Below are 22,544 nucleotides of genomic sequence, written 5' to 3'. Positions count from 1 at the left end.
ATAGGTGGACAGGGGCAATGGCTCATGGGAATTGTAGTCCATGGACATGTGGACAGCCACGGTTTGGCCACCCCTGGCCTAGAAGGTAGCATGATCCCCCCCCCCGCTGTTTAGAATTACACCCCTGTGCAGCCTTGTGTTTCTCTTCCTCCGAACAACCCCACAGAAAGAAGGCGGCAGCGATGGGCAGGAAATCCAGAGGGTTTATTCTCAGAGTACAGGGCAAACAGGCTCATTCGTCCTCCTCCTCCGGAGGCAGCACGATCTTGCTGGGATCATAGTAGTTGTCCTCGATGAGTGGCAGGCCGCGTGCCTCCCGATATTTGACCTGCCGTTCGGCTTCCCGCCGAGACCACTCCTCCAGCCTGCAGGGGGAGACAAGAGACAACCAAGTGAGCTGTTGGGAAAGGGCAGCTCTGGGAAAAGCGGGGAGAAGGAGGACACCGGCCCAGGTGGGACCCAGCTCCTACCCCAGCGCAGTCAGAAAGGGCGGGGGCCGTAGCAGGCCGAAGGACGGAAAAACGGACGAGGAGCCACACCTGGGCCCACCTTGGCCATTTTCACCGTTATTTCCGGCAGTGAGAAATCGAGGCCCGAGCACCAAACGGAAAGCCCAAGGAAAGCAACACTGCAAACGGTCCCGGGGCGGGTCTTCTTCCTGTCCTGAACCGGTGTGGCCATTGTGGAAACGTTACCGGAGAGAAAACGCTGCGCGGCCAGAGCCCTCCTTGGCGGAGGCCCTGTCGCCTTCCCGGCACGCCTCCCTCTAGCGTCGCAGGGGAGCTGCACCGACACGGAGCCTGCCTCCAGCTGCTCGCCTGCCACGGGCTTGACGCACCCTCCTCGGAGCGCGGACCTGATCAGAGCTGCGGCGTTAATTACAGAGTGCCGAGATGAAGCGCCGAGCCGCTTGCCTTAATTAGTGCTTCGTTAAGGAGGCCCCGGCCGCCGCCGGCAGGAGCGAGACGCACCCGACACCCCCCTGCTTCCACCCGGCGCCGTTCCGCTTCTAGTCCCCGGTGCGGTGGGGTGGGGGCTCTTGTCAGGGCGGCTTCCCACACCGGCAGCAGAAGAAGGGAGGCTGGCAGCGTGTTTCTGGGTCTGAGCTCTATCAAAGGGACAGGGTCGGACCCAGCCTGACTGTCACCCACAGCCTGCCACGCCTGGGCTCGGACACCCCTGGGGGTGCCGCTTGAGCTGATGTGGGCTTCGGTCTTAAGGGCTCTTGGCAAGGGAGGAGCTGTGGATGCAGAGCCAGGGAATGTGAGCCATGGCTCTCCAGATGCCCACGGACTACAGCTCCCATGAGCCCCTGCCAGCGCACGCTGGCAGGGGGCTCATGGGAGTTGTAGTCCATGGGCATCTGGGGAGCTACATTTGGGTCACCCGTGCCGTAGACAGTTTCCCCAGGCCTGTAAGATGGCACTTTTCTGCCGGGTTTATGGTTGAGGCTTAGAAAGAACGTCAAAATTAGGACCTCCCTACCGAAAGCGCCTAAAAATACAGATGAATGCCCATGACCGGTCATAAAGCATGCACTTTATGTGCCCCTCTTTCCCTAGAGGGGAGGTGACGGCCCGTCCGAAACAATGGGATTTCAATTTGAATTAGTAGTTTTAGAATTTTATGTGCCATTTTATTATTCCATGTTCCGTATTATAAATAGGGAGCTGCCCTGAGCCCCCTGGGGAAGGGTGGCATGCGAAGGGAAGAATGAATAAAGAAAAGAATGGAAATTTCCGGCAGAAGGAAGGAAAAGAGCGTCTCTTGGAGGAGGGCTGGGTGCAGTGGCTGTTGGCAGGACGCACAGCAACAGGCTTCAACTACGTTTAGAATGCTCCTGGCTAGACAGCAGGAAAAACATTTTCACGGTCTGGGTACTTTGGTGGAACTGGCCGCTGGAGCTGGTGATCTCCCCCGGACTGGAGGAGGACTTTAGCTACTTATCCTGGATGCTTTAGGCCAGGGGGACTCATGGGAATTGTAGTCCATAGACATATGGAGAGCTACAGTGTGGCCACCCCTGCTTTAGGCTGATCCTGCGTTGAACAGGGGGTTGGACTAGATTAGCCTGTATGGCCCCTTCCAACTCTAGGATTCTATGATTCTTCCTATCAGAGAATCACAGAGTTGGAAGGGACCTCCTGGGTCATCTAGTCCAACCCCCCACAATATGCAGGACACTCACAACCCTCTCGCTCATCCACTGTCACCTGCCACCCCCTTGAGCCTTCACAGAATCAGCCTCTCCGTCAGATGGCTCTCCAGCCTCCGTTTAAGAATTCCCAAAGTGGGAGAACCCACCACCTCCCGAGGAAGCCTGTTCCACTGAGAAACCGCTCTGACTGTTCTCACAGAGCTTGGGAAAGAGATGGCTGTCCCCTTTTCCCCTTTGCTGGCATAAGCTGTCTCCTAAGCCGGCATCCCCCCAGGATCTGAACTGGGGGTCTCCTTCTATGAATTCACTCCGGCAAGAAAGCCCCACGAGACCCCACTGCACTGCTGTAAGAGTGGCCTTACAGGTGCGTCATTCTAGACTGAACCCCATCTCCAACCTGGCTCTCTCTCTCTCTCAAAACTGTCTGGCCGAGAAGAAAGGCAGGAAGGGGACGAAACGGAATCCATGCTGACCGGAGTCTTCCGCGGCCTACCTGCCTCTCGGAAGGGCCCGTGGCTCAATCCGTCACGCTTTATTGCTGCGGCCAGAGACCGCCGCAAAACGTATTCCGACGGCTGGTAAGAAATACCGAGAAGGCCACACGCAAACAAATTAAAGCCATTAATAAAATGCCGAAATCACGGCTGTGAGTCACGTTAGGCAGAGCTGTCGCGCCGGCCCTGGTTAGTGCAGGAGCTTGTGAGGACGCAGCACTCAGACTGCGCTCTTGGGAGGGAAGACCCCCCCCCCCGGCTTTGCCTCCAGCTCTTCGCTGGAACTCTGTGGCTCCCTCCGGCTGCCTTGCGTCCTCCCCTGAGGAAGCGAGGGAGGGGGGGTGTTGGTGGTCCACACTGTCGTTTCAGAACCACTGATCTGAGCTCTTGCTTTGTGGCGGCCCAGTCTGAGCAGGTCGGGCTTTGGGAAGAGCAGGACGGCGGAGGCCTGTCCAGGAAGAACCGGCACACAAGCAATTTGGGGTTTGCCAGAATGCCAGGGTGTGGCTTGCACCTCAGCTGTGACCGCTGTTTTTCACAGTTGGGGAGGACAGCGGAGCATGAATGAGGTTGATATGTACACGTCCGCACTGCACTGGGGGAGTCGGATGCTTGAACTGACTCCACTGTGAGTGAGCAGTCCCTGGCACGCAGCGCGGTGGACTGGCGAGCCGAGGAGTATATCCTAAGAGAAGCCATGTGGGATTAGGCCGGCGCTTTGCACCACACAGGGGTCCAAACCCAGGTGCCATCAGGAGGTCTTCCAACAGGGCCAGGTCTCCAGAAGCTCTCCCACTCCTTCTTTAGCTTGCTGCTGGCATTTAGGTTTGAGAAGAGGGACTATGAGAAGAATTCACGGGAAGAGCAGAAAGCTCAGGAAGGGCGGTGAAGGTGCCGTAAAGGTGGAAGGAGGAGGGCAAGCAGGGCTTTAAACATCTGGCGTCAAGGACTGCGGTTTGGCCCATCCCACGATATAGAATAAAAGTGTCATAGTTTTGGAAGGGGCCTCCTGGGTCATCTAGTCCCACCCCCAGCACTATGCAGGACACTCACATCCCAATCGCTCATCCATTGCAACCTGCCACCCCCTTGAGCCTTCACAGAATCAGCCTCTCAGTGAGATGGCTCTCCAGCCTCTGCTTAAAAATTTCTTGTGCAGGAGCACTTGGCATTCAACTACTGCAAACCCTGAGCAATTTTGAGGTTTTGTCCCGCCGCTCTGAGGACGACAAACCTGTTCCTTCCTTTTTCCAAAGATTCCAGATCTCAGGACTTGCATGTGGATCCCTCACCCACGTAAGTGAATTTCACGTGCATGTTCTTCCTCCACCCCAAATGTTGTGCCTATTATAGCTCGTGAGGACAAAGACACAGTGGGGTTGAGGCCTTTGGCTCCCAACAGAGGATGCTGCGGGAAAATATCCCTTTGCTGTTCCCTGAAAGATATTCCCGTGTTGGTGCCTCAAAGAAGAATGCAGGATCAAGTGTATCAGGTATCTGTAATTTTATCATTGTTTCCCTCTTCCCTTCCTTTCCAGTACTGGGTCATCCTTAGTGGATAATCACAATCTCTCTCTCACACACACACACACACTCCCACACCATTTTCTCCTGCGTGGCTTCCCTTACATCCAAGACAGACACCCGCCCTGAAGGGAAGTATAGTTTCCTTCCCCCCCCTGTCCCCTCCCCTGCTGGCGTGCATCCGATCTGCCTCGGCCAGCTCATTAAGTGGAATATAAATGGGCGGGCAGGAGGTTTTCATGTAAAGCTCTCCGGTTGACAAATGGGGTTGCAGCAATTCCACTGGGGAGGGGGGAAGAATCAGGCTTAGAATAAGAGCCAAAGAAGAGACCCCCTTCCCCTGCCATGCGGGAGACAAACTGGCAGTCAGAGGAGAAAGAAATGGGGGGGGGATTGCAAATAGCCCTAGCCCTCTTGGTCCGGTTAAAGGACACGGTCAGATGGCAGCTCAATTAAAAGAAAATGTTCTCAGTCCAGTGTACCTTGGGGGGTGGAAATTCTTGCAGATGCTTGATCTCTGTACAGTCAAGAAATCCTAAATAATCCACTTTAAAATACACAAACGGGCACTGTTGCCGTTAAGACAGGGAAACAGGAGGTGTTGGGAAATTCAGAAATATGCAGAAGGAAAAGAGGATTAAGCCCCCTGGCCCAACAGCACCAAAGGACTGTCTAAGAGTCTACATATCCCAAAAGAAGAACAAAATCCAGCTTTGATTAGGACCTACCCAGTCAAACACAAAACATGCAATCTTGCACGCTCATCTATATAGGTTTAGGATGTTTTAGGATGCTTTGGGCTGATCCTGCGTAGAGCAGGGGGTTGGACTAGATGGCCTGTGTGGCCCCTTCCAACTCTATGATTCTATATCAAATGGAAAAGTCTGGGCCCATCTGCAGATATGTAAATCCATGGACTGGGGCTACACCGACACCAACAAGATTTTTCTGTAAACTTAGGGGACCTTCCGGGTTTGCAGAAACATGTGAAATGTTATTAAAAAATGTAAATTCCCCACATTAAAAAAAAAAAAAGAATTGGTTTTTATATGCCGCTTTTCTCTACCCGAAGGAGTCTCAAAGCGGCTTCCATCCGGCATTAAAACAGTGGGCATCTTTGTTCTAATGTGCATTCATTCCCCCACCCGCTCCCTTTGCCTGTTCCGGTACCCATTCATCCTGTCCTGTCCCCTTCCCCACTACCGAAATGCTGCCAGTCCGGTTCCCCAAGGGCCGCCCTCCCCTATCTCCGCACCTCCGGCAATCCCCAGCTTTTGTAGTGACAGCAGAGTTCATTAGCGGCTCCCCAAAGACTTCCTTAATGAGACCCCCCCCCCATCAATTAGAGAAGACTTATGTCTAGCGATCAGGCACCTCATCGCTGGTTTTCTGAGCAAGACGGCCCGCTTTGCACCACCGAGGAAGAGAGATGGGCCCCCACCTTTCCCCTGAAGGACCACTCTGGCGTAGAGGAAGGGTGACGGTGAGCCGGGTGACCAGTCTAGTCTCTCTGTTCCAGCCTGATTAAGAAACCAGGAATAGATGCTCCCCAAATAGAACAAGGGCACAGAAGAATCGCGTGGTTTTGCAGGCTGGCGCTACAAATTTAGGGAGGTGCTTTAAGAGCGATCCTCACGTTCACCGCCACCAAAGTGGGTGCTCTCCGGTTCTACCACTACGGTGGCTCGGAGGCTTCCTCTTGGCCAGCTGTGTGTTTTAAAGCGTCGAGCAGCGGCTCAGTGGGAGGGCGTCTGCTTGGCATGAAAACGCCCAAGGTTCAATCCCCGACGCCTCCGGTTAAAAGGACCCGGTACTGGGTGATCTGATGGACATTCAGTTCAGTCCCCAGAAACTCCAGTTAAAAGGAACAGGTAGCAGGTGAGGTGAAAGACCTTCACTGGAGAGATGCTGCCAGTCTGAGCAGACAATGCTGACCCTGACGGACCAATTGTCTGATTCAGTATTTGGCAACTTCATGAGATCATGAAGTAGCACAAGAAAAGATCTCGTTTCAGCATCGAGCAGCAACAGAAGGTCCCTCGGGGTGGCTGAATTTAGGGCAGTATCCTGTTCATTATCCACTATATTCCCAAGGCTCCCAGTATGGATTTATAGTTAGATTTAAAAAATCAAGTTCCTAGTACTCATTGTTAAGTAAAAGGAAGCAAAATTTGCTTTGAGAATTATCTAGGGTTAGCTGGCATCTGGGGAAGGCTTTCTGAAGCACCCTTTGAGGACCAATGCTTCCTCCACATCTCCATCAGCTGCTGGCTGATCTCCCAAAAGCGGCGACTCAGCGACCGAGCACCTGCTTGACGTGGAGGTCACGGGTTCTAGCACCGGGATCCCCAGTCAAAAGGGCCTGGCGGTATATACGGCAAAAGGATGTCTGTGGGAGACCCGGGAGAGATGCGACCTGTCGGAGCAGACAATACCGACCTTGCTGGACTGATTTGGTGTATGGCAGCTATGTGTGGGAGTTCTGTTCATGCGGGGCCGTGGCTCTGTGGCAGAGCCTCCGCTTGGCAAGCAGAACGTCACCGGTTCAATCCCTGGCATCTCCAGTGCAAAGAATCAGGCAGCAGGTGAGGTGAAAAAGGCTTTTCCTGATACCCTGGAAAACTGCAGCTGGGAACAGGCCTGATACAGCATTAAGACAGCTTTCGTGCACCCGTGCAGGCTTACGCTCCAGTTAAGGCAGAGCACCTGGCACAGGTGCCAACTGACTCTCCAACCAACGGAGAGGCTGTGCCTGGGAACGCCAGGTGAGTCATGGTGTGTGCCCTTTGCTCAGGTCCCTGGCACAGGGGCAGATTCCTAGGTTCCAATTTGCAGCCACTGAAGTCGGGCCAATGTGTTTGCAAGTCAGATATCCTACCTCGTGCCCCGAAAAGTGGCAGTGGGCATTTGCTATTGGCTTAACTCCCCCCACCATTGGCACGTGCATCTCTCTCTCTCTCTCTCTCTCTCTCTCTCTCAGTAAAGGTAAAAAAAAAAGCAAACAGACACGCAGAGGAAACAACAGCAGGGCCTCCCACAGCTCCTTCCCTACAGATGCCACCCGTTCACACCACTACGTCGTGTGCTGCTGACAAAGACGGTGTGGGAACGCTGGGGCCCCTGCCAAGGAACGCCCTGCCCCGTCTCTGAGAGTTCTGTTCATTGGGCGACTGCTCAGGGTTCATTTTGTAAACCTGTGGATTGCATATAGTGCATTCTGCTGCGGAAACCCGCAGAAGGACAGGGGTCTAAAGATCTGCACTGGGCCGTGAAGTCCTTTCCCTCTGCCTACTAGAAAGCCGGTCGGTCCCCGGGCCGATTTCCGAGCTTCTTAAGATCTAGAAACTTGGAATGTTTTTAAAAAAAGGAAAAGTCAAAAGATTCTCAAATGCAAAATTCTGCACCCAGAGCCAACATTTCTGCTCTTGCAAAGTATGAGTAATCCCACCAAGTAATCCCACCAAGGCCTTTGGGATCCAAAAGGACAGAATTGTAGCCCTGCCTGCCTGCACACCCTAAAAGTTAAGCAACGCTCAGAGTTTGTTTGTGGATGGCCGGAAGCCTCACGATGTCAGACACCCCCCCCCCCGACGGCTTTCTCAATGAACGCACTTGGTCTTGGCAGCAAAAGGGACCAAGCTCTATGGAGATAGGTTGAGGGACTTGGGAATGTTCAGCCTGGAGAAAAGGTGGTTGAGAGGGGACATGATAGCCCTCTTTAAGTATTTGAAAGGTTGTCACTTGGAGGAGGGCAGGATGCTGTTTCTGTTGGCTGCAGAGGAGAGGACACGCAGTAATGGGTTTAAACTTCAAGTACAACGATATAGGCTAGATATCAGGAAAAAATGGTTCTCAGTGAGAGTAGTTCAGCAGTGGAATAGGCTGCCTAAGGAGGTGGTGAGCTCCCCCTCACTGGCAGTCTTCAAGCAAAGGTTGGATACACACTTTTCTTGGATGCTTTAGGACAGTGGTCCCCAACCTTTTTGAGGCTGGGGACCGGCAGGGCAACTGCCCGCCCGCGCATGCTGTGCATGAGCGGCCAAAATTGCGCATGCGCAGCACCTTTTGCGCATGCGCACATGCGCGAAAGTGCCATGCATGTGCGATTTCGGCCGCACGTGGTGCATGTGCACGTGAGCGGTCCGTCAACGCATGCGAGATGCGCGGGCGCGGGCCTGATTCCCTCTCCCCCCCTCCCGCAGTAAGAAGCTTCCCGGGCCACAAGCTTGCGGCCTGGGAAGTTTTTTACTGCGGGGGAGGGGGCCGGGGAGAGGGAGCCACGGCCCGGCGCCAAGGCCTTTGCGGCCTGAAACCGGGCTGCGGCCTGTGGGTTGGGGACCACTGCTTTAGGATGCTTAGGGCTGATCCTGTGTAGAGCAGGGGGTTGGACTAGATGACCTGCATAGCCCCTTCCAACTCTATGGTTCTATGAAAAGCAGTTTGTTGAGGCAGCGATACGAATCTCATGATTATTCTTGCTGAAACTAACTTGACAGGCACTCCAGTGATCAATATAAGTCCCCAAACCCCACCCCCTAACTGACAAGAAGCGGGTTGCCCCTCTTCCCGGGGAAAAGTGCAGGAACTAGTCCTGCGCCCATGAGCACACGGCATCCTTCTTGCAAGGCTGACTCGAGGCCAGGCTCCCCGATGGCGTCCAAGTTCCACCCCTCCCAAGAGAAAATCGGCATTTGAACTACACAAGCGAGCAAGCAACGGAAAAGCAATAAAACCAACTGCAATCAGTTAACGTTCCCAGCCCTGCTCCCCACTGGCAGACGACAATACAGAAAATGACAAGGGACAATGAGAGCTGGCACCGACAGAAACATGGCAGGAGGCTGGCGACCAGGGGGATCCTGACGTCTGTGATCACTCGCTGCTCTCCTCCCCGCTGCCAGGTTGCCGCTCGACTCTCCAGGGTCCATTTGCAAGACCCCGTGTTCTTGCATAACATACAGGAAGATCTAGTGTACCCCACCCCAGGGATGGACGGCTGCTGGGATGCAGGAGGGGAGAATCATGCTGCCAATCTAGTTTTATTTTATCTTAGCCCATGTTTGTCTGCTCTGTCTTTGGGGTGGGATTTTTATGATGTTTTAGGTTTATATATTGTATCCTGCCATGAGTCTCCGGAGAGTGACGAGCTAAAAATCTAAGTAAGAAATGAACGAACGAACCAAGGAACAAACAAACAAACAAACGAATGAATGAATGAAGGAGAAAGAAAGAAGAGCACGTTTTTGGAAGCTTGCGTTTTACTATCCGAAGGAGTCTCCAAGCGGCTTACGATTGCCTGCCCTTCCAATCCCCACAAGGCACCCTGCGAGGGAGGTGGGGCTGAGAAAGCTCTGAGAAAACTGCTCTGCGAGGACAGGTCTAAGAGAACTGTGACTGTCCCAGAGTCACCCAGCTGGCTGCCTGTAAAAGAGTGGGGAATCCTACAATCATACAGTTGGAAGGGACCTCCTGGGTCATCTAGTCCAACCCCCTGCACTATGCAGGACACCCACAACCCTCTCGCTCATCCCCTGCCACCTGCCACCCCCTTGAGCCTTCGCAGAATCAGCCTCTCCGTCCGATGGCTCTCCAGCCTCTGCTTAAAAATCTCCAAATGAAACCCGCTTCTCCATTTTAGGGCCTGATGTCCTTAACCGCCACACCCAGCTGGCTCTAGAGAGGACACGAAGTCCCAGTCTTTGCTCCGGGAGAGAACCAAGGTCTGCAAGATGAGGGCGTCAAAGCTGGGCGGGGCTAGGACTCCTAGGTGTCATCCCCCCCCCCTCCAAAGGATGTTCTCATTAGCGACGCACTTCTGCGGTGCCTATCGCAAGGCTCCGGGTGCCGCGCAAGCCGCTTCTGATCAGAAGCTTCTCGTGTGCGTCAGCAGAGGAACAAACGGGGCTGCAACCTGCCCTCTCCCCGCCAGCCAAAACAGCACGGCCCTCAGTTCTGGGCCTCTATCTATATCCCCGTTGGCTATATATACACGCCACGTACACCTAGCAGCAGCTGGCGCACCCCCAAAATAACTCTCGGCAGCTCCCAACTGCGGTGAATTTCTGCTCGCGCTCCCCCTCCGCCCGTCTACCTTGTCTGAAAACGAATCCTTTCAGAAGCTTGACGGGGAAAAGGTGGCCTTTGGGGTTCATGGTGGGGAGGGGGGGGCTGTGTATTGCTATGTCCGTAACACAGGAGGGGGAAAAAAAAGGGGGGGGGGACATTCTGGAAGCAACTGCTGGGCTGCCAAGATTTCCCCCTAGGCTGATCTGCTGGGGGCGGGGGGGCTTTCTCTGTACAGGGTTTTCTGACCCCCCCCCCCAACAAGCTTATTCCACAAATAAGCAAGAGTCCATCGTTTGTTCGGAGAAACTCCCTTTCAAGGGAACGAGCAAGACAGAAAAAGAGCGAGAGAAGGCATTTTTATAGTCCTGGGGTCACGGAGTGGTAGGCATAGGGCAGTGCCTCCAAAAGGCCTGTGTTTGTTAACAAGATCCCGGACGTGCTGTGACATTTTGGTTTCTCTTGTCCATTTTGTACCATTCAACAAGGGGAGCCACCCTGAACATTCCGGAAGGGGCATGATATCAATAAAACACAAAAGGCCAGGAGTGCCTGAGAACCAGCCAGCCGTGGTTTCAGACTGCTCCCTCTCCAAAGTTAGCTGCTGTGTTGGCAAAGGAGAGGCAGGACATTGGGATTCAAGGCCACGATCGCTGGCAGGGTGGGGGTGGGGGGGTGGCTTCCCTTTGCTCTGCTCAGTAGGGGAAGCCAATTAGTAGACATAGTTCGTTTGTGTGCTATCATGTCCTCTCGACCTCCTGGGTTTTCGGAGAGGGGCACGGAGGGGCACCCAGCTGGGTGACCTTGGGCTCGCCATGGCACTGATAAAAACTGTTCAGACCGAGCAGCAATATCAGGGTTCTCTCAGCCTCACCTCCCTCACAGGGTGTCCTGTTGTGTGGAGAGGAAGGGAAGGCGACTATAAGCCACTTTGAGACTCCTTCGGGTAGAGAAAAGCGGCATATAAGAACCAACTCTTCTTCTTCTTCAGTAATATCAGGGCTCTCTCAGCCTCCCCTCCCTCACAGGGTGTCTGTTGTGGGGGGAGGAAAGGGATTATAAGCCGCTTTGAGACTCTTTTGTTAGAGAAAAGCGGCATCTAAGAACCAACTCTCTTCTTCCTCTTCCTCCTCTTCCTCTTCCTAGCTTGTGGCCAAGTCCATTAAGGCCGGAGGCGAAAGGCCGCAGATCCCCTCCAGAGTCCTAAGGACTCCCTCCAGAGCCCTCGCAGACCCCTGGGGGTGGAATCCCTGATCTAGAGCAAGGGAAGGCATAATTCCACTCTATTCTGCATCGGTTGTAGCTCATTTGGAATTCTGTGTCCAAGGATACTAACAATCCGGGACGTTTTCAGAGAAGGACGGCTACGATGGCTGAGGGGTGGGCATCCCCAGCTTACGAGGACAGGCTGAGAGAGTGGGCTATGGTATCGCTCGGAGAAGAGGAGCTTGGGAGACAAGGACTAAGCACAAGGGGTTCAAATTACAGGAAAGGCATGTCCCCTTAAATACTAGAAAGCATTTTCTGATGACGGGGGTGGCTCGAAGAAGGTATATGCTGCCTCGGAGGGTGGTGGAGTCTCCTTCACTGGAAATTTTGGGAGCAGATTGGATGAGCACCTGTCAGGAGTGTGTGATTTTCAAGAAGGTGGGGGGCTGCAATGGATTCCTCCTTTGTGGTCTCTTCCAGCTCTCTTATGCTTCTGATTCAGATTCGGTACCGTTGCTGGTCAAGGAAAATAAAGTCGCATCGGCTTCCTCTGGTGCCCTGGCAAGATGTCGGCATGTAGGACCCAAAACTACAATAGGAGGGGCAGGACCCAGTGAAGAATCAAACAGAACGCCTGAAGCTATGACTAGCAACCGTTATAATAATTCTACTTTCTTTTAAGAGATTCTTTCTTGGTATTGAAGCTCCTATTGACATGACAACGAATTGAATGTCCCTTGATAAAGCCTTACGGTGAGACGCGTTGGGACTTTTTTTACATTAAAGAACCTTTGAAGTCTGCAGACTCTGAAGAAGTCTAATTATTATGTTGTTATAATTGTTAAGCCATACGGGTATCTCAGTGCATTATTACTTGTCCGGCATGTAGGAACTGGCAAGATTGCAATTCTGTTATGGGGACCATCCCCCAATAGGGAATTTATTTATTTATATATGTATATATAAAATAAATAGGAAGGAAGGACTCCCTGGAAGGAAGGAAGGAAGGAAGGAAGGAAGGAAGGAAGGAAGGAAGGAAGGAAGGAAGGAAGGAAAGGAAGGAAGGAAGGAGGAAGGGAAGGAAGGAAGGAAGGAAGGAAGGAAGGAAAGGATGGAAGTAAGGAAGGAAGGAGGAAGGAGGGAGGGAGGGAGGGAGGGAGGGAGGGAGGGAGGGAAGGAAGGAAGGAAGGAAGGATTCCCTGGAGAAGAGCCTAATTCCGGGAGCGATCGAGGGCAAAAGAAGAAGGGGACGACAGAGAATGAGGTGGCTGGATGGAGTCACTGAAGCAGTCGGTGCAAACTTAAATGGACTCTGGGAATGGTAGAGGACAGGAAGGTCTGGAGGATCATTGTAAAGTCCAGACAGAAGTTCCTCAAGGCTCCTTCCTGCCCCCTCTAGGGCATGTGCCTCCCTTCCCTGGACATGCTTGCTCAAGAGCCACCTGGAGAAATTGTGACGGACGCCACCGGCTCCCTAGGGCAGGGGTGGCCAAACTGTGGCTCGCCAGATGTCCATGGGCTACAATTGTGGCTTGGCCACCCCTGCTCTAGGGAGTGTTGTCTGGCTGAAGGGTGAGAGGATAAGGTGACCTTGTCAATGCATTGCTACAGAAGCAGCTGGCTTTCTACTGCAGTTCATCTTCCTGCCTCTTGAAAGGCTCTCAGTTTGGGCCAGCGGGCCCCATGTGGCCCCCTCTGAGACTACAGCCAAGCGAACAGAGGAAGCTTTAAGAACAGCTTTGCATGCGCCTCAACGTGGCTGAAGTTCAAAGTCTGCCGGAAGGTGAGCAGAAGGTCACCCATGCCGTTTTGGGCAAAGGCGATTCTCGCCAAGCACGGCAAAAAGAAAAAAAGAGGCGAAAAACAAGCTCTGGGAGTTATTGAGTCACAAAAATTCTAGGTCACCCAAGCACACGGCCTCCAGGAAGGAGCATGCAAATCCATCTCTGATCGGTTAAGCCCGCAACGGGAGGGAAAGGGATTGTGTGGAACGAGGCCTGAAAGATTTGGCTGGGCTTCTGGCACGCTCCTGGCTCAATCCTCCATGGGGGGCTTTGGGCTCTGTGTATGGGAGATGGGGCTATACCGTGGACAAAGTGATTTATCACCAGGACGTGACTCGCCATGCCTGCAGGACCCTGGGGTGACTGGATCTGCCTATCAAATGCAGCAGACTGGGATGCGGACCCGGAACCAGGGTTTTGGCACCTCTCTGGGTAAGAGGAAGGGCTGCTTAGACAGCCTCTCCGGTGAAGTCCACCCCCCACCTCTGAAGGATCAGAGCAGGGGATCGAGGGGGGCTTTGATTCTTTTCCTTCCAGCCGCTTTCCTCTCTTTGCCGAGAGCCCTTCTATCTGATCACCTCAAAGGACCAAAGAGGGAGGTGACAAATGTGGAGGAGGCTGTGGGGTTTAGATGTGAAAAGAGAGGGGGGGGGGTTGGACTTGGTGAATCACACAAGTGCTCACAGTTCCCAGTGCATTGTGGGGCATTTGGACTTCCTTCAAGTCAGAGTCTCGGGGAAATCGAAAAACCCCGTTCCAAGTCGTCGCAGGAGGCTACCCGGATGCACATTTCGGAAAAACGCAACGGCAGTTACCAAGCTCTGTTATGAAAATAGCCCTCGTCGCGATTTGACTGGGGATTTAAAACAAAAAATCCCCAAATAAACAACCCCAAAAAACATTAAGGAGGCAGCTTTCAAAAGGATGAACGCTTGACAAGGGTAACAAGATAAGAGAGAGGGGGAAAAACACACAAGCAATCGTTGCTGGCTGCAGAGGGGAAAAGAGCAGCAGAGAACACCGAAGCTCTGTCCCCCTGCCTTTTTCTAAGAAGGGTCCACGCGGCGACATTATAGTTCTAATGAGGATTATTTCCCCCCCCCCCCCCTGTGCAAGCGGTGCCCTTGAAGAAAGGCAGCATGGCCTAACGAGCGTGGATGATAAAATCTTCTGGAAACCTTTCAAGCTCTTCCTTGCATCCCCATAAAAAGCACGCGCCTATAATGCACATAGAACCCAAGCTTATTAAGGAGAGAGTCCCTATAACTCAAGATGGCTTTTCCCGATACACAGCGCGTCCCAGGTGTACCTGCCCTCTGGAGGAGAGAGCATGATCAAGAGCAGGTGAGCCCTGGGGTGACCTTTTTGAATCTGCTGGCACCTGTGGAATGCACATGCAGTATTGAGGGGAAGGGGGGAGGGGGCTTGGCTACCAAACACAGGGAGTGGTAAAAAGGTAAAGGTATCCCCTGTGCAAGCATTGGTCATGTCTGACCCTTGGGGTGACGCCCTCCAGCGTTTTCATGGCAGACTCAATACGGGGTGGTTTGCCAGTGCCTTCCCCAGTCATTACCGTTTACCCCCCAGCAAGCTGGGTCCTCATTTTACCAACCTCGGAAGGATGGAAGGCCGAGTCAACCTTGAGCCGGCTGCTGGGATCGAACTCCCAACCTCATGGGCAGACAGCTTCAGACCGCATTTCTGCTGCCTTACCTCCCTGCGCCACAAGAGGCTCACCAACAGGGGGCGGAGCGAGCCGCAAAACCGCAGCTTGCCTTTGGTCACGCAGTCCTTGTGTTGCGGTGGCAGATGGTGCCAAAGAGACACTTACAAAAATCTGCACAAGCGGCCAAATCTCCAACGGCCAATCAGCAGCCTTGCTGGGCAAAAGGCGTCATCTGGCGCCACCCACTTCCGAAAAACAGTTGAAAGGCTCAGTGGGCACCAGGGGAGCCATGTTGGAGACCCCTGATCAAGATGCTTGTCAGCAAACAAGGTCAACCTGTGGTCCTCCAGATGTTCATGAACTACAATTCCCACAAATTCATGGGAATTGTAGTCCACGGACATCTGGAAGACCACAGGTTTACTATTATTATTATCATTATCATTATCATTATCATTATCATTATCATTATCATTATCATTATCATTATCATTATCATTATCATTATTATTATTATTATTATTATTTCCCGCCTCTCCCGATAGGCTCGAGGCGGGTCACAACAACTAACCCCATTAAAACTCCCATTAAAATATCAATCTACTAACTAACCCGATGGAGCCTCCAAGGGGCTTACTGCCTCTCCTTCCTCTCCCCGTTGAGGTGGGAGAGGCCGAGAGAGCTCTGAGAGACCTGTGACCGGCCCACAAGCACCCAGCTGCCTGCATGTGGAGGAGGAGTGGGGAATCAAACCGGGCTCTCGACATTAGAGGTCACTGCTCTTATGCACTACCTCAAGCTGGCTCTTGCGTAAAATGGATTCTTGCACGTCTGTCCCTTTCCTCCGCAGAAGGCATTTGCTGCTCCCGAGACAGCAGGTTATTAGGAGGTGTGTGTGTGGGGGGGGGGGGGAGTTCCGTGATGCTTAAGAACAGACAGGCACATAAGTCTCAGAACAGGAGAGAGGCAGGCTATAATTTCAGCAGGCAGAAGGACACGAGTTAAGAAGCTGGGAGACAGGTTTAGGATGCTTTAGGATGCTTGGAGAAGCATCCAGGACTCCCTGGAGAAGAGCCTAATGCTGGGAGTGATCGAGGGCAAAAGAAGAAGGGGACGACAGAGAATGAGGTGGCTGGATGGGGTCACTGAAGCAGTCGGTGCAAACTTAAATGGACTCCGGGGAATGGTAGAGGACAGGAAGGCCTGGAGGATCATTGTCCATGGGGTCGCAATGGGTCGGACACGACTTCACACCTAACAACAACAACCGGGATTCTTAGGGCTGATCCTGCATTGAGCAGGGGGTTGGGACTAGATGGCCTGTATGGCCCCTTCCAACTCTATGATTCTAGGTTACAAAAGAACGGAATTCAGAAAGTGCGATCGTAGGGAGCAACGAGGGGAGATTAGCCGAGGGAGAAGCATGGATGGGGGAACCCAGAGCTGGACCAAGACGGAGCTCTTCCGCCAGGCATATGGCTGAGGCCAGGGTGTTGTCAGCTGTGGATCTCTAGCTCAAACCAACTAAGTTCCTTGCTCTCAGATAGAGAGTAATAGACCTTTGCTGAATGGGGGGAAGGGAGTGGGTATATATATTTATTATCCGCCATCATGATATTGCATTTTAATTATGTTTCAATGGGTTTTTACGGGGTTTTATTGTACTTGTGAATCTTGTAAACCGCTGAGAGACATCTGAGAGCGGCGGTATCCATTTGTGAAATAGCCTGGTGGGTGGTACGTGTCCGGGTGTCCAAGCTGGAATAGGGCCAACCAGGGTGCAGTCAGCAAAGCAAAGCTGGCTGCATCCTGATTGGCCCTGCCCCTACAGCTCCCGCCCTCCCTCCCTGGACGCTAGCCACGTTCCTTTCAGATGCGCCAGAGACAGAGAGACACACACAGAGCCTTGCCAGATTGAACACGAGCTCTCATTCCTTCCTATCACTCCTGCTGCGAAGGAGGCAGAGAGAGACACAGAGAGAGCTGCCCAGCCCTGCTTCCCTCCTAAGAACGAGCCCTAATTACCTGCTATGGCTCCTGCTGCCAAGGACAGAGAGACACAGAGAGAGCCGCCCCTGCTGCAACAGAGGGAGAAAGAGAGCTGCCTTAAACTGCACACTAGCCCTGCTTCCCTCCTAAGAATGAGCCCTAATTACCTGCTCTGACTCCTGCTGCGAGGCACACCAACCAGCTAGAGGGAGAGAGACACAGAGAGAGATCTGCACCTCCTGGTGTCCCCTGGGTCCTAGCACCTATTTCATTACTGCTTGCTATCGGCTTTCTTGCTAGTATAAATATAAGTATAAACAAACAAATAAAGAGTGACCATGCAAGAGATGGGTGGCCTGAGAAGAACTGTAGTGCCAGGAGGGGAGGCCCACAAAGAGATCTTACCCACGGTCAGGCAGATAATGTATGAAGGCGATGCCCACTATGATGGTGATGGAGACTCCGAAGAAGAATACCAAGCGCATGCTCCATACGTCGATGACAGGATCTGAGTGAAAGCCATGGTAATCTGGATTCTGGAAGGAGAAAGATGCACAGGGTCAGCTTTTGGGACATGTTAAGCCACACTCCAATTGCTCTGGACACTGATTCGAGTCCAGCTTTTGCACACTGTCTTTCTTCTGCTCAGAGCCACCCCCTCTCCCTTGCCTGTTTTATCCTCTAACCCAGGGGTGGTCAACCTGTGGTCCTCCAGATGTTCATGGCCTACAATTACCATGAGCCTCCGCCAGCAAACACTGGCCGGGGCTCAAGGGAATTGTAGTCCATGGACATCTGGAGGACCGCAGTTTGACAACCCCTGCTCTAACCCAGCCAGGTAGATCAGATAGAGACGGTGACTGGACTGAGGTCATCCAGATGCTTGAGGCTGTTCCTGCATTGGGCAAGGGGGATGGACTAGATGGCCTCTAAGGCCCCTTCCAGCTACGATCCTAGAGCAGGCATTCTCAAACTTTTTGTGGCCAGGGACCTTTTAGGACAGTGGTTTTCAACCTGGGGGTCAAATGACCCTTTCACAGGGGTTGCGGCAGGGCAAGCAGCTTGGCCCAGGGGGGGGGGGGTCGACACAACAGCCTTGCGGGGTAGATCGAGATTACAGCATTTGTCTGCCTGGAGCAGCGGAAAAGAGCGAAATGGGCACGGTGGGACAAGAGGCAGAACTGAACTGAGAAACCCCGGGGGGGAAAAAAACACAATTTCTATTGAGTCATGAACCATGGATCTTCACACCAGCATTCAGTTTCAGTTTAGTTTCTGTGAAAGAACACTTGCCTAATTCTTTGGTTGGGGGTCACCACAACAGGAGGAACTGTATTAAGTGGTTGCAGCATTAGGAAGGTTGAGAACCACTGGTTTAGGGTGTTCCCGCATTGAGCAGGGGGATGGACTAGATGGCCTTGAAGGACCCCTTCCAACTCCAGGCTTCTATGATCCTAGAGAAGCCATTCTCAACCTTTTTGTGGCCTTTTAGGGGCTCTTCTCAGTTCCAGGCCCCCCCCCCCCGCAGTAGGCTGGCTGCTTGCGCAATGAGCTGGGCTAAAAAAAGCCTCAGCTAAGAGTGATCTATACTCAACGTACCTTGCCATATACATGCACGAGACAGATTTCTAGAACATTAGACCAAGAGAAGCATGCGCCTTCATTCCTCCCCTCCTTGAATGCATTCATTCAAGCACATAAAAAGCAACTCGAACTCACGGGGTTCCTTTTTCATTCCCTTGACGAAGGTGGGATTTTTAGCAATTAATGACGTCGTACGTGACGAAAAGGGCATTTCATCGGTTCAGTGACCAGCCCCCCCCCCAAATACTTTAGGCTCCCCTTCCCACGTTTTTCTGTCTGTGGCCCCCAGGGAGGCTTATGCCCCCACTGAGAATGGCTGATCTAGGTGGCTACTCCCCTAGGTATGGCACACCACCTTGTTCCAGATATATTCAAGCCTCTGTAGACTCTCTCTTCTGTTTGGAAACAAAATACGAGAGGAGAGCATTCACACTAGCAAGATGCTTTGCATAAGAAGAAGAGTTGGTTCTTAGATGCCGCTTTTCTCTACCCAAAGGAGGTTCAAAGAGGCTTACAGTCGCCTTCCCTTTCCTCTCCCCACAACAGACACCCTGTGAGGTGGGTGAGGCTGAGAGAGCCCTGATATTACTGAAGAAGAAGAAGAAGAGTTGGTTCTTATATGCCGCTTTTCTCTACCCAGAGTCTCAAAGCGTCTTACAAACGCCTTCCCTTTCCTCTCCCCACAACAGGCACCCTGTGAGGTGGGCGAGGTTGAGAGAGCTCTGATATCACTGCTCGGTCAGACCAGCTTTATCAGTATTGTAGTGAGCCCAAGGTCACCCAGCTGACTGCATGTGGGGGAGCGGGGAATCAAACCCGGCTTGCCAGATTAAAAGTCCGCACTCTTAACCACTACACCAAACTGGCTCTCTGCCTTCCTGGAGGGCCGCTTCAAGAAAATCCCAGTAGCTGAAAGCCTCTGCCCCTGTAATTCCGGGGAGATAGAGTCAATCGAGCACGTCCTCAGTGCCCTACCTTCAACTGTGCGAGAAATAAATTCATCCTCCCATTACTCAGGGATTCCTCCATTAGCTCTAACAAAGGAATAGTTAGATTTCTCCTGTGGAATAGTAAGGTCCATATTATTAAGGAGGCTGCCAGATTTTGTGCTCGTGTGCTTAGCCTGCGGGAAAGACAACTCAAGCTCAATTAAAAGCGTTTTAGAGGAATTTTATTATGCAGTTTTGTAACGCACTTATTAATCATGCAATTTTAAATATTTTAAAATTTTGTATCTGTTCCCAGTGTTTTTCGCTACCTGTTCTATTTGATCTAGGCGGCTTCATGGCAGGGTGGGAATTTCAGACTAGGCTTCCCAAAACTTTCTCAGTCAGGGTTTTCCGAAACCCTGGGGTTCTTCAATGGTAAAAAAAAAATTGAGAAATGCTCTAACTCAATGCTTCTAAACCTGGGGGTCAGGACTTCTCTGGGGTCGAACGACCCTTTCACAGGGGTCGTAGCAGGGCAAGCAGCTTGGCTAGGGGGGGGCACCATCCACACAACAATCTTGCGGGGTAGATCGAGAGACAGCGTTCGTCTGCCTGGAGCAGCGGAAAAGAGATGGGCATGGTGGGCCAAGAGGCAGAAGTGAACTGAGAAACCCCGGAAAAAAAACAAAACAATTTATGTACAATCATGAACAATGGATCTTCACACCATGGGTTTAATTTCTGTGAAAGAACACTTGCATAATTCTTTGGTTGGGGGTCACCACAACATGAGGAACTGGATTAAAGGGCCGCGGATGCAGGAAGGCTGAGAACCCCTACTCTAGCTTGAACCACAACATAATGCTGGCTGTGTCCTTTCAAAACTCAATGACCACCGTTCGTTATTGTCAATATAGAACCCTTTGAAGACACAAAATCTCTTTCCGGAGGGCTGACAGAGGCTCCAGACAGGATGACGTATGGTTCCTGGCCTTGAGAGAGCCTTGCTGATGTGAGCCCCGTCTGTCCTAACTGATCCTTGTCCCCACAGAGTGGATTATGCAGTCCGCAGGTCTACCCATTCGCGTTGAGGCAAGGAGAAGCCACTTTAGGTCCCTGTTGGAGATGATTCCAGAAGCAGGGGTGGCCAACCTGTGGCTCTCCAGATGTCCTTGGGCTACAATTCCCATGAGCCCTGGGGCTCATGGGAATTGTAGTCCAGGGACACCTGGAGAGCCACAGGTTGGCCACCCACGAAAAGGAAGGAATTAAAGACCAAGCAGGTGAGACGGTTGGCCACAGAGCTTCTAAGTAACACAACAGGCCAGGTGCGAAGCGATGCTCCCCCCCCATCTCTTTGATTACTCCTTTGCTAAAAGGAAGGGGGGGAGGAGGAGAAGAGATGTACTAAGCGTGACAAGAACTCCTTCATCGAAGCTCCTGTTCTGTTTCAAAAGTAAGCCGGTAAAGCAACATGGCAAGGAAGGAGTCTGTTGAGCAAATAGTTGGTGAATCAGAGGCACCGGGGGGGGGGGGGGATCAATCCACCCCCCTCCCAACTGCATCCAACAAGTCCCTGGACACTTCGAGCGAGCTTGGGAAAATTAAGAGGGTTGGGGGGAGAGAGAGGTAATCAACTCTTCCCAAAAGCCGAACCTGTGCAAGCGGAAAGACAGGACAATTACCCTGATTTATGTTAAACGTACATAATGTTGGCTGATTGCAAAGAGGGCGGGGGGTTAAGGGGCAGAATTCAGCGGATCCCTTCGTCCGGCAGGAGGGCAATGCCTTCTTTTGCGGGCCCGTCCCGAAGCAGGGAGCCTCCGCCGCTGCTGAACTTCCCAGCCCTGCGGGGCGTCCTTCCCCGTCCCCGGACGTGAACTTGGCCATCTCCCCCTAGCAAATGGAGTCCGCTTCTGTCCGGGCCGTGCCTTTGAAGCTGAACAAGCAAGATCCGCCCTAGCGCAGGTCAAGGCAGGGCTTTCCAGAGGCATGCCTGCCCCCAACAGTCTTCCTAGCAGCGAGGCCAGAGGCAGTGGCCAGAAGCAGACAGCCCCCGGGCAAGAGATGGGGGGGGGGCGCTATTTGAGAGGCTCCGCAAAGAGAACAGTCGGGCAGCTTGCTCGGACAGGGGGGCTTCATTCTAGCGAATGATGCAAGGGTGCCTGCCTTTCTCTGCTCATCCCTGCAGCTTCTTGGAGATTATTATTATTTAAACTAGTTTCAAAGGCCGTACCTAAGAGCGGGCCTTGAAAGGGTCCCCTCCCCTGGCTAGGCAGCTTAAGGTGGCTTTGGGCAGGAGCTCGCAGTCAGATCAAGTGTGGTGGGCGGGGTCTGGCCAGCTCGTTGGCAGGGCCGGGACAGAGCTCCTTAGCAGGTCATCAGGAGGCTGGGAGGCCCTTGTTAGCAGGCCCTCCACCACGATCCTTCGCTCCGGGCCCTCTCGCTTTACCTGCTGCTGGCTCCAGGCACTGAGGCGCGTCTGAGAGCAAAGAGGCTAGAGTCCCGGGACGGAGGCGGGAGCTGCAGGGGCAGGGCCGATCAGGCCCTATTCCAACTTGGACAGCCGGACAAGACGGACTCAACATAAGTGGGTGTGTGTGCTGAATTACAAATTCTTGGGAAACGGTATCGAAGCTTTAGGTGCGAAGGGGAAATGGCTTGCTAGACCTAGACCTAGACACTGAAGGCAGACCCTGGTGTCAACCCAGGCTGATATGAAGTCCTCAGCATGATTTTTTTAAAAAAAGGGACAGCAGAGAATCTACCACTGCTTCGGATTCTTCCGAGCCCCCTCTGACACCCTGCTATAGAGTAATAAATGCAAGACGGCAATGATGATCAGAAGAACGTTCTCTCAGTAATATGCACAGCAACTCTGCAAGGTAGGTCAATATTTACCCCGTATTGAGAGGGGAGTGAGGACGAATGCTAAATAACGGCTTCCCCAAGGCCGCCGACTGAGTTCTTAGCAGAGCAGAAATGCAAGGCTGGCAATGTTCGAGAGACTTCCAACCAGACGGCGTGCCCGGTTCCCAATTGGGGAAGAGCTTGCATACCCCAGTGCAGGGGTAGTCAAACTGCGGCCCTCCAGATGTCCATGGACTACAATTCCCAGGAGTCCTTGCCAGCATTCGCCAGCGA

General features: G+C 52.8%; 1 protein-coding gene across 1 annotated transcript in view; it reads right to left on the bottom strand.

Annotated features, from left to right (window-relative positions):
• Nucleotides 1-185: 185 nt before the first annotated feature.
• The window catches only part of NDUFB11 (NADH:ubiquinone oxidoreductase subunit B11), a 55,960-nt gene continuing 33,601 nt past the window's right edge, over nt 186-22,544 (bottom strand). Inside the window, exons 2-3 of the mRNA XM_077329400.1 lie at nt 17,293-17,423; nt 186-365 (exon numbers count right to left, since the gene is read on the bottom strand). Coding sequence (XP_077185515.1) covers nt 233-365; nt 17,293-17,423 — 264 coding nt within the window. The 3' untranslated portion in view covers nt 186-232. The remainder of the gene's footprint in view (nt 366-17,292; nt 17,424-22,544) is intronic.

Source organism: Paroedura picta, chromosome 3 (assembly GCF_049243985.1).
Source record: "Paroedura picta isolate Pp20150507F chromosome 3, Ppicta_v3.0, whole genome shotgun sequence".
In the NCBI taxonomy this organism is placed as follows: Eukaryota; Metazoa; Chordata; class Lepidosauria; order Squamata; family Gekkonidae; genus Paroedura; species Paroedura picta.
The sequence above is the reverse complement of the archived record's forward strand: the minus strand, read 5'-3'. Positions and strand labels throughout refer to the sequence as shown.